The sequence below is a fragment of the Oryx dammah genome, unplaced genomic scaffold, assembly GCF_014754425.2.
Source record: "Oryx dammah isolate SB20612 unplaced genomic scaffold, SCBI_Odam_1.1 HiC_scaffold_10, whole genome shotgun sequence".
Lineage (NCBI taxonomy): Eukaryota > Metazoa > Chordata > Mammalia > Artiodactyla > Bovidae > Oryx > Oryx dammah.
The window spans coordinates 43736453-43751466 of NW_024070194.1; the positions used below are offsets into that span (position 1 = coordinate 43736453).

General features: G+C 44.6%; 1 protein-coding gene across 1 annotated transcript in view; it reads right to left on the reverse strand.

The window, feature by feature from the left end:
* Positions 1–15014, reverse strand: part of CFAP61 (cilia and flagella associated protein 61) — a 243973-nt gene that overhangs the window by 129598 nt on the left and 99361 nt on the right. Inside the window, exons 16-17 of the mRNA XM_040247971.1 lie at positions 12197–12403; positions 9494–9628 (exon numbers count right to left, since the gene is read on the reverse strand). Coding sequence (XP_040103905.1) covers positions 9494–9628; positions 12197–12403 — 342 coding nt within the window. The remainder of the gene's footprint in view (positions 1–9493; positions 9629–12196; positions 12404–15014) is intronic.

Below are 15014 nucleotides of genomic sequence, written 5' to 3' on the forward strand. Positions count from 1 at the left end.
ACAAGAATAAGAAATGAACAGGCTTTTTTTCCCCCAAAAGCTAAATACTAATAAGCTAAATAGATGCTCAGTCACTGGAGGGCATGGCGACTTAGAAGGAGCGAAGAGGCTCCCAACCCTCCTTCACCGGTTACAGGTTTCAGTGGAGGGGTGGAGTGGGGGGATGCAGAGGAAGGAAGGAATAAACTCTGATATTTGGATGAAAATGGAATTTGAGTTTTGATTATTACCTGAAATGAATTTGGACATTTTATAGAATTAAAAGGATGTTTTGTGAATTTGGAATGACGCAACTTGGTGCAGTTGGTAAAGAATCCGCCTGCCAATGCAGGAGACTCAAGAGATGCGGGTTTGTTCTATGGGTGGGGAAGATCCTCTGGAGAAGGAAACAGCACCCCACTCCAGTATTCTTGCTGGAGAATCCCATGGACAGAGGAGCTTGGCAGGCTACAGTCCATGGGGGTCACAAAGAGTCAGACATGACTGAGTATACATACACACTCAACTGTAACTACCTAAAATTGCCCAGAAAAGCCCTGGGACTTGCTCGCTGTCTGTCTGAGTGCAGGGAAAGTTGGCCTCAGCGATCATATTCCCAGGATGATGGGGGCAGAAATCGTTATTACTCCCACAAGTCCCACTGGTTCAGTGTTTAGGCATATAATCAAATGGCTCGTAACCTCAGTTCCCCCAGTGCAAGATGGAGAAAACACTACACAAACTCCTGTGAGAATGTTGCAGGCTAAGCCACACAGGCACAAGACGCAGAGCCTGGCCCAGAGGACGGTGCGGCCACCCAAACGCCACTCTAGAATACCCAGGGACATGGAAAGGTGTTCACAACCTCAAAAGTGAAAGTGCATGTTTCAAAACACTGCATGCAGATGACCCCATATTTAATCGCATGTGGCTTTTTTCACAGAAAATAATCTAGAAGTAAAAACACCAAAACATTAAGTAAGGTAATCTATAGATAGAAGATTGCAGGCTTCATCCATGTTCTCTTTCTACCGTTTCTCCTTTCCCCTAAAATTTCTACCATTACCATGCACTGCTTTTGTAACCGCATACATATATTTTAATTAAGGAGGAGGATGCAACTTCCCCGGGGCGGGGGTGGGGGGGACATCTGCAGCTCTAATTGTCCCCTTTGTCATTTTACATCCTCAGCTCCATTAAAATCCACAAAGCAAAGCTTCCTACTGGCGGCTTTCCTCCCCAAGGCTGATTCTGAAGAAGCCACTTAGCTGTAGAGGCCAGCTCCTGCCTGGGAGTTCAGGCCCACCAGGGAGCCTTGCTTGGCAGGGGGTGTCCAGAGCGCTGCAGTGTGTCCTGAGTACCTTCTGGACTTCTGCGGCCTTGCTCTGCAGAGAACAGGACACATTTTCCCCCTCCTGGATTGTGGGAAGAACCCCATCAGCATCTAGGAAAGCCTCAGAATTTTTTTTTCTGTTGGAAGCTGTTTTAAATGCGTGTTACCAAATGCATTTAAATAATGTTACCAAACGTGTGCTGAAGTGATGGACACACCGGTGTGAAAAACCAGCAGTCCTCCACATCACTCTTTGGGGTCCGGATGGGCGTTCCCTGTGCTCAGAAACGTCCTTGCAGTCCCTCCTGGGAGGCGATGGGCCAGAGAGGGTGAAGCAGGGAAGATGAGGGCAAGAGAGATTTTATTTTAGAAAAATCTCTGCTTTCCAGAGAACTGAAGCTTAGATTGGCAGCATACCACCAAGCACATGTATGGCACTTTCCCAAAACAGTGGGGACACTCCACTCCTGCAACTGAAGCAACAGTCAAGGTCACAGCCCATCCATGGCCTTGAGCTGGCCAGCAGCTCACCACTTATGAGTAGGGTTGCTGGGTCTGATTTAAGAATGAGAGAATAGGGACTTCCCTGTTGGTCCAATGGCTAAGACTCTGCACTCCTAATGTGGGGACCCGTGTTTGATCCCTAGTTAGGGAACTAGATCCCACATGCTAAAACTAAGACCGAGTGCTAAATAAATTAAAAAAATATATTTTTTAAAAATCTAAAAAAAAAAAGAAAAAAGAATGAGAGTGCAAAATGGTGCCATTACTTGGGAAAACAGTTTGGAAGTTCCTCAAAATGTTAAACCTAGGGTTACCATGTGACCAAGCAATTCTAATCCTAGGTGCAACACCCAAGAGAAGTGATACCACACATCCACATAGAAACCCATGTGCAAATGTTCATAGTGACATTACTCATAGTAGCCAAACAGTGGCGATGACTCAAATGTCCATCACTTGATGAATGGACAGACAAAACGGAGTATGTCCACACAACAGAATATTACTCAGCTATAAAAATGAATTGAATATCGATACATACTGCAAAACGGTTGAACCTTGAGAAGATGCTCAACGAAAAAAAGACAGACACAAATGCCACATGTTGTGTAATTCTGTTAAATGAAGTGCCCAGAAGAGGCAGATTCATAGAAACAGAAAGTAAAATAGTAGTTGACAAGGGCTGAGGGGTGGGGGTATAGGAAGTGACTACTAATGGGTTACTTTTTGCCAGGGGAGGTGACAAAAATATTCTAAAATTAGATGGTGATGGTTGCCCAACTCTGTTAATATACCAAGAACCAATAAATTGCTGTTTAAATGGGAAAATTGTATGGCAGGTGATTCATATCTCGATGAAGCTGTTAGAAAAACAGGAGAGGGGGAAAGAGGAGAGGAAGGGAGAGGTCGACTCTCTTACAATATCTATTCTAGAAAATGATAAGATATACTTTCTGACAATACTGAGAGATGGAGAAGTAACTTTACTTTTCACCATTTCTCATCACACCGTGAAGCCTCCTTCTGCCTCTACTGCAGCCCAGTTTCTAAACAATGCCCAGGCGGGCCCATCAGTGCTCACCCTGTCCAAGCCTCACCTCCCAAGTGAACCTTTAGTCACTCATCCTGGGTGTTACCTAAGCACTTTCTAATGAAGCCAAACACAGAAAGGAAGTGAATCTTGAAAAATGGATACTGTGACCCATGTACAGGATTTTTTTTTTCACCTTTCCAGTGGCTGCCACTATAATTTTGAAAGGTTTATAACAACAAATTGGACACAATAGAGAGAAATGTGCAGACAGCCGGGATCAGCTGCTGTCCAAAAACTGACCCCAGGGCTCTAACCTGGACCCCTGCGTCTGCTCCCAGCCCAGCTAGGGTCTGGCTGGCACAGGATCAAACGTGAGGCTGGATGGCTCAGCCAAGAGGAAAATCCAGCTGTTCTGGGGAAAGCCAATTATCTATGAGTCACCTTTTGATTATAAGACTAGGGCCAAAGATCTGGGAGACTCCAAAAGGTTTCTTATCAAGCCATCTTCCTTCTCTGTGGTTTGGTTTTCCTACAATAAGCCATGATATCAGTACTTTAATGTTTAGGTAAGAGAATATATAATGGTCTGAGTTTCTGGTGTCTAACTGCCTGGGCATGAAGCCCTGTCAATGAATTAGCCTTTGGACAAGTCACTAGCTCTCCGTTCTGCAGGCCTGTTTTTCTTTAAATACCTTGAGAATGACAGTAGCAGTAACTATTCACAAGTGCTGCTCATATGAGGATTCAATGAAATAATTCATGGGAAGTCTCAGAGGAAGTCTCCAAAACAGCATGCTAGTAATGGCAGTAGGAGCTGTAGTTTATTACTCTGTAACCTTTCTAACAGAGAGGAATTTGATAACAAGGAGAATAAACCACTGATTCATGTCATTTTGATAGATACATATATACTATGCACAATACTAAAGTAGATAGTGTTTAGAGAATTGGAAAGAAATGACCACAGAACTTGTATTCTTTGTTCAGGAGGGGAAAAAAAAGAGCCCATGAAGGCATTTATGTAAATTATTCTAAGAATGTCAGAGAAAAGGGTTTGCCATAAATAAAAGGAAATGCATTTCCCACAAGTTGGCTAACTGTAGGAAATGGCTGGGAAGTGGCTTGAAAAAGCAAACTGGATTCACAGCGATAATTTAAAGTGGGTTAATTTCATTTCAGGAGAATATCACAACGGTCCCATTAATAATGATCAGTGCATGTATGATGCTGAGAAATATGGGTTTGCATTTTTAGAAAGAAGGAGATACTAAAGGGTCAATTTAAACACACACACACAAGTACAACCAAGAGAAGCCTAATGCAGGCAGTGAAAGTTTCCAAGTTTAAGGAAGGGTTGGGGAAACAATTAAGCTGGGAAAATCTAGCAGGTGCTGGGAGAATAATGCAATTTCCTAGGGCAGCAGATGCGCAAAGGAAACAGTATCCAGCAGCAGTCCATCAGATGGTAATTACAGCTGAACTGGGGAAGAGCAGCCAGATGAAAGGGGCGATTCAAAGGGTAACCGAATGCCAGAGCGGACATCTTCCTGAGAGCTCACACACCAGGAAAGGCGGGCCAGCACTTAGCTCTGAGAAGGGGGGTTAAACAAACCGTCATTCTTACTTTGTAGAAGGACAAAGGGAAAACGGGGGCCTCAAAGAATTCATTAGTCCAGATTTAAACAGACCGTTACGAATAAACAACCACACACACACACACACACACACGCAAACAAGCATTGATTCGTCTAAACGTCTGATTCCTGAGATGGTTCTGTTATATGAAAGATGATGGATTGATCTGGTCCAAAAAGTTTTGGGGAAGAAAAAAAAAAAGGAGAGATGGATTGACACTCTCATTCATTTAGAATACTCTAAATCAACACAGAGAACCAAAGTGATTGAAGTGAATGACTGGGAGCATCTCCTGGTACCGAAGCAAAGGGAGGAGCTTTTTAAGTTCAAAGCAGATTGTCTGGTGTTTATTATCACAAGTAAGAGTCATTTAAAACCCCGGTCTTTGAAAGGAAAGCATGCCTCGGACACATCTGCCCCTCCCTAGGGATTCCACAGAACAGGTCCAACCCCAGCAGGGCTGTTCTTCTCTTGCTCCCTGGGGCTGGGGCACCCTCCCCCATCCCTGGTTTAACCAACCCCAAGAAGATCCCCTGGAGGAGGGCATGGCAACCCACTCCAGTATTTTTGCCTGGAGAATCCCCATAGACAGAGGAGCCTGGCAGGCTACAGTTCATGGGGTCGAAAAGAGTCGGACATGACTCACTGAACACAAGCAGGAAGCAGTCCCACGAAGCGCCCCAATACTGACGCTGGACTGTAAGCTCCCTGAGGGAAGGGACCCTGTCATGGTCATCTCTGAATCCCTAAGGGGGAGGCCGGAAGGAAAGCAAGTCAGCTTGCACAGAGAACCACCCCAGGGTAAGTCAAATTGCTCCATAGTTTGTAATTAATAGAGTCATCCATTCAACCAAATTTTGAGTATTTCCCTGATCACGGTTCTCATGCAAGTGGGCCACACTGATTCATTTCATTAAAAATTCCCATCAGAACAATTCTCAGAAAGCAAATGCACAGGCCGAGACAGCCAATTCAAGATGAGAAGCAAGTCTTCTCAGTCCGGGCCATGTGGATCATGGTCAGGAAAAAGCCTTCCCTTATCCATGAATCTACTGGTTGACTGGCAACATGATGAATCTTCCGGGCCCAGCCCTGTGATGTGTGATGAAAATCATTCACGCGTCTTCCAGGTCCCTTCCTGTGACCTGACATGGGTGGGCTGTCAATTGATACGAACTACAGGGCAGGTCTGGTGGCAGAGACATGATTCATCTAGATCAGGCAGCAGCGACCTGGCCTCAGGGTGGGAGGGGGCATGTTTCTCTGCCACGCAATGATGAATTTCAATCACTGCTGGCTTGTGCCAGCTTCAAATTGGCAACCCACCGAGATGAAACGCTTTCTATCCCATTATTCATGCCTGGGGTGATCTGTTCCCTTGAAGACAGAAGGGAACGGATGGTCAGTCTGAGATGGCTTAAATGGGATAAAATGTATGAGAGGCCAGTGCCCAGAGAGAGAAACCTCTGTGAGGGAGCTGAGTCCCCAGTGAAGCTCCAGGCGCATAGGGGAGTGTAAAACTTGAAGGGACAGAAAGGGATTCGTTTAGTAAGACAATCTGTCAACTTCAGCAGCTGCAATACTATTTGCTCTGCTAAGAAATCAGTGTGCTTAGGACCCTGTAAGACATTCCTTCTAGGGGCTTCCTTCTGGCAGTTCAATGGTAAAGAATCTGCCTGCCAATGCAGGAGATGCGGATTCAATCCCTGGTCCCGGAATATCCCACATGCCACGAAGCAACTAGACCCATGAGCCACAACTACTGAGCCTGTGCTCTAGAGCCTGTGCTCTGCAGCAAGAGAAGCCCACGTGCAGCATCAAAGACCCAGCACAGCCAAAAATAAACAAGTCAAATCATCTCAAAGAAGAAATTCCTCCTGAAAAATGTCCATCTGGCTCACGTTGTCTCAGATAAGCAGCCTAAAGCATTAAGCCCACCTACAATCTTTTTTAAATTTAAAGTAGTTTAACATAATAGCATTTTAATGTTTGAGCATCCAAGCTCATTCCATGTGAATGATGCTCTCAATAATCCTTTGGTCATACTTCAAGATTTCTACATTTTGACTAAATCTAGGTGCATTGGAGAAGGAAATGGCAGCCCACTCCAGTGTTCTTGCCTGGAGAATCCCAGGGACGGGGGAGCCTGGTGGGCTGCTGTCTATGGGAGTCGCACAGAGTCGACCAGAGTCGACTTAGCAGCAGCAGCAGGTCTCACTAAAGCCTTCTTGAGAATGAGTACAGCAGCAAGCAGCAGTAAAGTATTTCTTTAAAAAAGTCAGAATTCACTGTATACGTATGGCTGATTCATCTTGATGTTTGGCAGAAACCACAACAATACTGTAAAGCCATTATCTTTCAATTAAAGATAAATAATTTTTTAAAAAAAGAAAAAAATCAGAATTCATCAATACAGTAAACTACAGCAGCAGATACCAAGCACCAGCCACACCATGGCTGACTTTCTGGAGTAGGGATTCAACAATCCATCCTGTGCTATGTCTTGAAATAAGCCAAGGCTCTAGGGAAGGGTGGGGGGCGTTGTGCACAGCACACAATGAGATAACCACAGAAAAGCTTATTAAATGTGAGCAAGGATTTTAACTCGTAGAAATCCGGAAAGTTATGATAGTGTTGTTGTTAATGAAACAGAATGTTTTCTTTGGCTTTTTTCCCCACCCGGAGTCCAGCTCACCTCAAAGTCATCCAGTTCTGGAGATCCCCAGGGGTGGGAGACACTGGAGGTTCAGCAGCCCTGAACTGTTCCCCGTCCCGCCAGCCACACACTTGTGTCCCCCAGTGACTAGCTGAAGGCACTGGGGCCATGGGCTGCCACTGATGTCCGAGGGCTTCTCCTGGCCCGGCCGTGTGGTCTACCCAAACTCGAGTGCATCTCAGCAGTGGGTGTATATGGGCAGCACCTCTTACACAGAAGCATCTCTGTACCTTGAGCCTGTGGATCCTTCTCCTGGGATCACATGACGTCAGACAAGCCGTGTTTCAGTGATGGGTGGAGATGGAGCCACCCTCCCTGACCCCAACACACTCTCTTGGATCTCATTACAAAAGTCCTTTTCCCCAGTCTCCCCACCCCTACAGGCCACTTGGTGGCTGAGCCGGTGGTCCTGCAGAGGGGCTTGAGCCCTTTCCTCTCTGGTGTGCGATGCTGGGGCCCTGCTACCTAAAGACACACCTGTGGTCCTGGGTGAAGTGCTATGTACCTGCTGCAAAATGATAAAGGAGGAAGGGGGATTGGGTGGGGATGCGGTAGATGCAAAACTGGCCAAGAGTTGAAACTTGTTGCAGCTGAGGGGAGAGGATCTGGGGCTTCCAATGAAGCTCCTAGTGAGGGGAGAGGATCTGGGGCTTCCAGTGAAGCTCCTAGTGAGGGGAGAGGATCCGGGACTTTCAGTGAAGCCCATAGAGTGGGCTGAGACAGGGGTCCCTCTGCCTTCAGAAGCTTTTTAGACTGTGTGCTCAGTCAGGTCCGACTCTTTCTGACCCCATGGACTGTAGCCCGCCAGGCTCCTCTACCCATGGAATTTCCCAGTTAAGAATACTGGAGTGAATGGCCATTTCCTCCTCCAGGGGATCTTCCCTACCCAGGGAGCGAACCCATGTCTCCGGCATTGGCAGGTGGATTCTTTACCACTGTGCCACCTGGGAAGCCCTTTAGAGCACGAGGACAGAGTAACTCAGGGTCTGTGAAATCTAGTAACGAAACAGTAAGACTTGAATCTGGCCTCTGTTTTTAACCTTGTTCTTTCAGGAAATCATGCTTCATAAAACTACCAGTCTATGAGGGACTGTACACTAAAAAAAAGAAGACAAGGTCTCTTGGTTTAGTTAGGAGAATCTCTTCTCTGTCACAGGATTCGCTCTGCTTTTTGTGGATGCTTCCTGTTTTCCGTGATGAAGACTGGGAGAGGGCAAAAGGATTGCTATTTGTTTTCAGTCTCAAAGACAAATTTAGAACTTATCAGAAAATAAATAAAAAGTCTTCTGTTTAATTTTACAGTTTAGAGATAAATGTAGGACTTACAGCAACCTGGGTCACAGTTGGCAGTTGCCTCTAAGATGGTCTTGGTGGAGTGCACCCCTCACCCCCAGCAAGTAAAGCAGGAGCTGGGACAGTGTGCCGATGCACTTTGGGCAGCAGCAGGCTTCTCTCCAGTTGGTTTGAGCACCACATGCAGCTCTGATGAGCAGCTCCTTGGCTAAAGGTTTGGAGAATTTCAGCTTTGCACTTTTTTCTCTCCCACGGAGGATAAACGTCAGCCCACTGAGGGATGTCTATCTCATTTACGCGGAAGTGAGGTGGAGAAGCCCAGGGACGGCGGAGCCTGGTGGGCTGCCGTCTATGGGGTTGCACAGAGTCAGTCACGACTGAAGCGACTTGGCAGCAGCAGCAGCAGCAGCAGTGCACAAACAGAACAGACTCATATGTGAGTCAGCCTAAGTCACAGCCAAGTTCGAGAACATGGCTGACCCTGTGTGTGTGGCTGTTTACATGTACACTTCCATTGAAAGAGAAATCTAGGCTCTGTGTGGTTCCTTCTGTTCTGCTAGTAAGGGCGGCCCAGGGCTGTCATTTTAACGCCCCCCCGCCCCCACCCCACACACCGCCGCCCCTCAGGGCATCGCTGACTCCCCGCGGAGTGAACAAAACCCAGCTCGGACTCAGCCCCGACGTCCTAATGCAGCCAGATACCGGTTCTCAAATCATGCAACGAAAGCATGAGTGAAGGGGCGTTTGCTTTGCAGCAAGGCGGCTAAGCCCACAACGCCAGCATTGTGACGCCCTGAGATGCAGGGGGCGCGTCACAAGGACCCCTCGGTGCTCTGCTCCGGGCTCTCCGCGGAGGCACCACCCGAGGGTAGGGGCCGCGGGGAGCCCGGGCTCGGGGATGAAGGAGCCGCGCCGGCCTCGTTCCGCGCGCAGCGCCGCCCCATCTGCCACGCCCCGCCGCGCTGGCACCGCGCCCCGCCTGCTACCGCCGGCTACCCACCGCGTCCTTGGAGACCTCCTTTGATGGAGCGTTGATGCCAAGCTTTTCCAGGGGATAGACAATCTGTCGTCGGGGCCGCACGGGAACCAAGTAGTGGAGGGCGGACGTCAGCGAGTGGGCCTTGGGGCTCTGGACCTGGGAGACAGAAACCTCTATTTTAGCGGGGAGGGCGTGGGAGCCTGAGCGCACAGATGCCAGACTCGACAACCGGAGGGCGGGTTGGGGGAAGAGGGGGAGACCGGCAAATAAACAAACATACTCTTCGAGCAGAGGAATGGATTGTAGATAATGCCTGACACTAATGAAGATAATTATGGGAGTAATTGCATTACTATCTCTGTGGGAATGACAGATAAACAAGTGGTTTGGTTTATGGGATTTTTCAGCGCAAGTATTTTCCCCAGGAGGATATTCTTCTCCACAGTGATCATGAATCAGCTTGATTTGACCCCATTAATAAGCTGTGTTATCTGCATCCTGGTAACCTTTGTGTCTTTGGCACAAGCTGCTTTAAGAAGGCATGCAGGTATGTCATCTGAGGGGCAACAGGGCAGGGATGCGAACACCCTCATGTTTGTGAAAGTCTCTGCTACTTCCACTGGACCTTTCTGGATCAAATGAGTGTTTTAAAATCAAAGGCGAAACTGCAGAGGTGGGGGCGAGGTAGGGGCTGTGTTAGATTATTTTGATTTATATTCGTCCTAAATTATGAGCTGGATTTATGATTACTGAAATGAGCTACAGTGAATTAAGCTTTAGGTGGATGCTTTAGATATTAATGTTACCCAACTTAAGAGCTTCTAGGAGGAATTTTTTCAGTCCTTCACCATTGAACTTCACCGCCTGATATTACACAATGAAAAGAAGAACCCTGGGGTCTCTAGCCAAAGCTGTTTCTAAGCCTGGCCAAGCTTTCCGTGCATGTTCTGGCAGGAGGCTGTGGAGAAAACTGTCTTCGTTGCATCAGTCAAGAGTTCACTTACATTGCTGTCAACTGGGAATTTATAGCAGAATTTGGAGTCTCATTTGCACTATTTGGAATTGCTTTTTGCACTTGTTTAAATGGATGTGTATAAATCAACCACAGGTGTAGACAGAGAGGAAATCTGTTTCCAAGTGTATTTCTATATTATATACACAATAGTGCATAACATGATGCTAATTCTACACCATGAGGGGAATACGTGAACCTCCATTGAGTTCAGTTCAAGGTACTGTTTTTTTTAGGATGGACGCAAAAAGACTCTACCAACCTGGCACATGCAGGTACCACTATGAATAAAAACTGAGAATTTAATGTCACATCCTGAAGGTCACCAAGCTGGCACTTGGCCAAATGGGAAGTGTAAAGCAATTGTGCAGGGCCATGCTTCTCAGGCAAAGCTGTTACACTTCCCATTTCGTGATTTCAAATCTGGGGCATTCATGTTACTGTTGTGCTGTGTTTTCATCAGGAAAAAAAAAAAAATCATCTTTCGAGCATATTCTCCATTCGCCTTCTTTCTCCCCCATTTCTTGTTCTTCCAAAAGGCATTTGTCAAATAAGATACATTGGTAAAATTACTGTTATGTGCATGTACCCATATACCTTAGATTGTTTTCAGTTGAAAAATTCAGAGCATTTTAAAAAATCCGCTTAGCTCACCATGGTAACTAAGAAGAAAAGTGACAGTGTTAGACTCCAGGCAGAGCCACAGACGGATTATGGGACAATTTCAACCTAGTCTGGGGGTTCGCCTTGCAACAGCCCTCAAGTCTGCCTCGACATTCTCAGTGGCAGAGGGACCATCTCGCAGGAAAGAATGGCTTGGGAGTCCAGCTCTGAGAAGCCCTTGCCTGTGAGCAAGCAGGACAGTGAGTGTGTGTGTGAGCACAGATGGGACTCTTCTAGGCATTGGAGGTCGAGCTCTGAACAGGAAAAAAGCTCCAGCTTCACGGCACAAGACAGAATGTGAGCTAGTGAGAAGTGCAATGAAGGAGACTGAAGCAGGATGAACAGAAGCAAGAGCTTCTGTGTGTACACATAACAAGTGCTATGCAGACATAGAGGTGTTTCACCACATAAAGGCTGCATCAGTATCACTTATCTCCACTTTTTATCCATCACTTTTATGGGATGTTATAGTGCTAATTTGGAATGTCATGATAGCACATCAGTATTCAGGATTGAACTGATTTATCCTATGAGTTCACTACTGGAATGTTCTTTGCCTGAAGAACATCATGGGACATTTCGGCATTCACTAATGTATGTGAGAGATAATTTGATTCTCAAGTCCCTTAGGACACTTTTCCATAGCTTGCAGCCTCTGTTTGGTTGATATGGAAAAGCAAACAAAGTGTTTTACTAATTGTGTGGGTTGTGATGGTTTCAGAAATTCAAAGCCTTCTGGGTTTTCCCTAGAGTGTGTGAAAAGGACCAAACTCAGTATGTCCATTTGAAATTCAGAGTCAAAATCCATAGTCAAATATATATATATACAATATATATATGTATCATACATGTATATATCTGTATCACATATGTATCGTATATGTATATATGTATACATGTGTGTATATATATGATGCATATATCATATATATATATATATATATATATAGTCAAAATCCATGGAATGAAGAAGAAACAAAATATTGGTATGCAACATGAATGACACTGTGGATGCTGATCTGCAGAAGTGGCTGAGGACACGCTTTTACCTTGCCTTCCTTGACTTGTGGGTAAACAGGGTAGTAGAGACAAGATTTGTATCCTAAACGGAGGATCTCCTTGAGAAAAAACTTGGTGTAGTGCCGGAAAATGGGATTCAGGACAAAGTGATACAGGTGTCCATGCTCTTCACGCTGGTGATGATTGAAGTAGATGAAATCTTCAATGTTGTAGTGAGATCGGATATACTCTATATCCTAAAAAAAAATAAAAAATAAAAAAAGAGGTAAGAAAGGACACCTAAGAGGGTTTTAAACAAATGGCATGCATCTTCCAAGAAACATCATTTAAAAATAACTTTAAGGGCATGCCTTTCCCTTCTCTTCCTAAGGAGCCAGGGTACAGACTGAACTACGCCTGGTGGGGACTAGGAAGAGATCTATCCCAGCGTCTGCTCTAAATGGCATTCATCCTCAGGGAGAAAAGTTGAATACACATGCCCAAAGATATACACACAAGGATGTTTACCACAATGAGGTTTCGAGTTGTGAAAAAGGGGACTCAGTCCTGCAGTTGGATGCTGCCCGGACGCCCTTTATCAGTGACTAACCGTTTACAACGGCCACCTTGGCAGAGAACTGCTCTGATGGTCATGCTTAGGTCGGTCTTCAAGAAGTTTCCCTGGAGGGACCTGGAGCCTGAGCTAATGATTCTCTCCTGCATTATCATGTTCTAGCATGTGGCCAGAGGAGTGGCTATTTAGCTGATCCCCTCTGGATGGACATCTAACTTGTTTCTAGGGCTTTGCTATGAGGAAACACACCGCCCAGTGCACCAGATCCAGGTCTTCTCTGAGCGAAATGCCCAATGAAAGAAAAAAGACTTTAGGTACAATAATGAGAGATGAGTTATTTTCTCCTATTACTTACTAATCTCATTTCTATTGTTAATTTTTGAAAAGCTAAAAGCTTAAGTTTCCCGAAAGTCACTTGCTTTGATGGCTTACTTCTGGAGGGTGGCTCAGAGCTTTGGAATTTGTTCCTCACAGCTGTGCTAACAACCCAGAGAGCTTTGAGTCCCAGCTTGTAGGCAGCCTCCCAGTGGCCAGAGCAATGTCATGGAGGAGCGGATAAACACTGTCAAGAAGACCAAGCCAGCCATTGGCACTGGTCATTTATTCTCTCATTCATGACATGGACAGACTTTTGAGGAAAACTGAGAAATGCAAAAGATCAGATAGAGAAACATACCACTCACTCCAGAGGAAACAGAGGTATCCAGCAAACAGAAGATAATTAAAAAAAAAAAACTCTACCAAATGTCCTCAGAGATACCAAAAAGGATCTCACATGATTTGGGAGAATGGCATTGAAACATGTATAATATCATATGTGAAATGAATTGCCAGTCCAGGTTTGATGCATGATACAGGATGCTTGGGGCTGGTGCACTGGGATGACCCAGAGGGATGGTATGGGGAGGAAGGTGGGAGGGGGGTTCAGGATGGGGAACACATGTACACCCATGGCAGATTCATGTTGATATATAGCAAAACCAATACAATATTGTAAAGTAATTAGCCTCCAATTAAAATAAATAAATTTATATTAAAAAAACATAACAAGCTGCTACAAAAAATAAAGGAACAATAAGAGAACAAGGAAAGGACTTGGAAGTTAAATACATGAACTCTGAAATTAAAGTTCCAATAGAAGGTCTGAATAGACATGGATGAACAGTGCATTAGGAATCTGGAACACAAAAATCAAGGAAATCTCCTAGAATGAAGAGTAAGAAGTACAAGAGACTAAAAAGTACAGGAAGAAAGATATGAGATGGCGAAGGGTCAATTCCATGTAAAAAGGAATTTAAGACAAGGAGAATACAGGAAATGAAAGAGAAGAAATAATTAATGAAATCATGGAAGAAAGAGGTTCACAAGCTCAAAAGAGGCCTAAGATATTTTGTAAGAATTTCAGAAATAAAAAGGAAAAGGGAATTCTCAAGAGAGAAAGCAAACAAACATACATTTATTTACATCAGACTGTATTTTATCTGTGACATTGGCTACTGGAAGATGATGAGAGTAAAAACAACATTCTGATGAAGAATCGTTTGCATAGGAATTCTATACACAGCTGAATTCAGGTGTAAGGAAAGATGAAAACTTGTATGTGTGTGGACTCAGAGACCCGACCCTCTTCCACCCTCTCTCCAAAACTTCTTAAAGATATATTGAATCAAAAGAATCTAAGAACAAGGATAGTTTGAATACATTGAAGAAATAAAGTCACATGAGCATATCAATAAATGTCAAAACACATTTAATAAAATTCAATACGCATGCACAATGAAAGCTTTTAGTGAACTAGAAATAGGAGAGAAGTTCCTTGATATCTTCCAGAAGCTATGTTCCCAGCTGCGAAGTCTCAATATTACATTTATCAGTTTTGCCTAAATTGTTGTGTAAAATCTACATAGGCACAAATAAATTCATAGTAAGTGTTACAAGGTTTATCTGGAAAAGAAAACACTTAAGTAAAACCAAGAAATTTTACTCAAAGAAAACAAATAAGAGAAGACTTACATACCAGATACCAAAACACATGATAATGCAATAGCTATCAACAAATAAATCTATGGAATGGAATAGAGAGTAAAAATAGACACAGACACATGGAAATTTAATAACGCAAAGGCAGCATTTTAAATCAGCAGGGAAAGAATGGACTGCTCAGTAATAAATACTTTGGAATAATTGGCTGTGCATTGGGACAAAATAAAATTAGATGTCCACTTAACAACAAACACACACGATGCATGTTATTAAGTGCAAGAAAGGATGTTGGAAGGGATAAATGCATAACT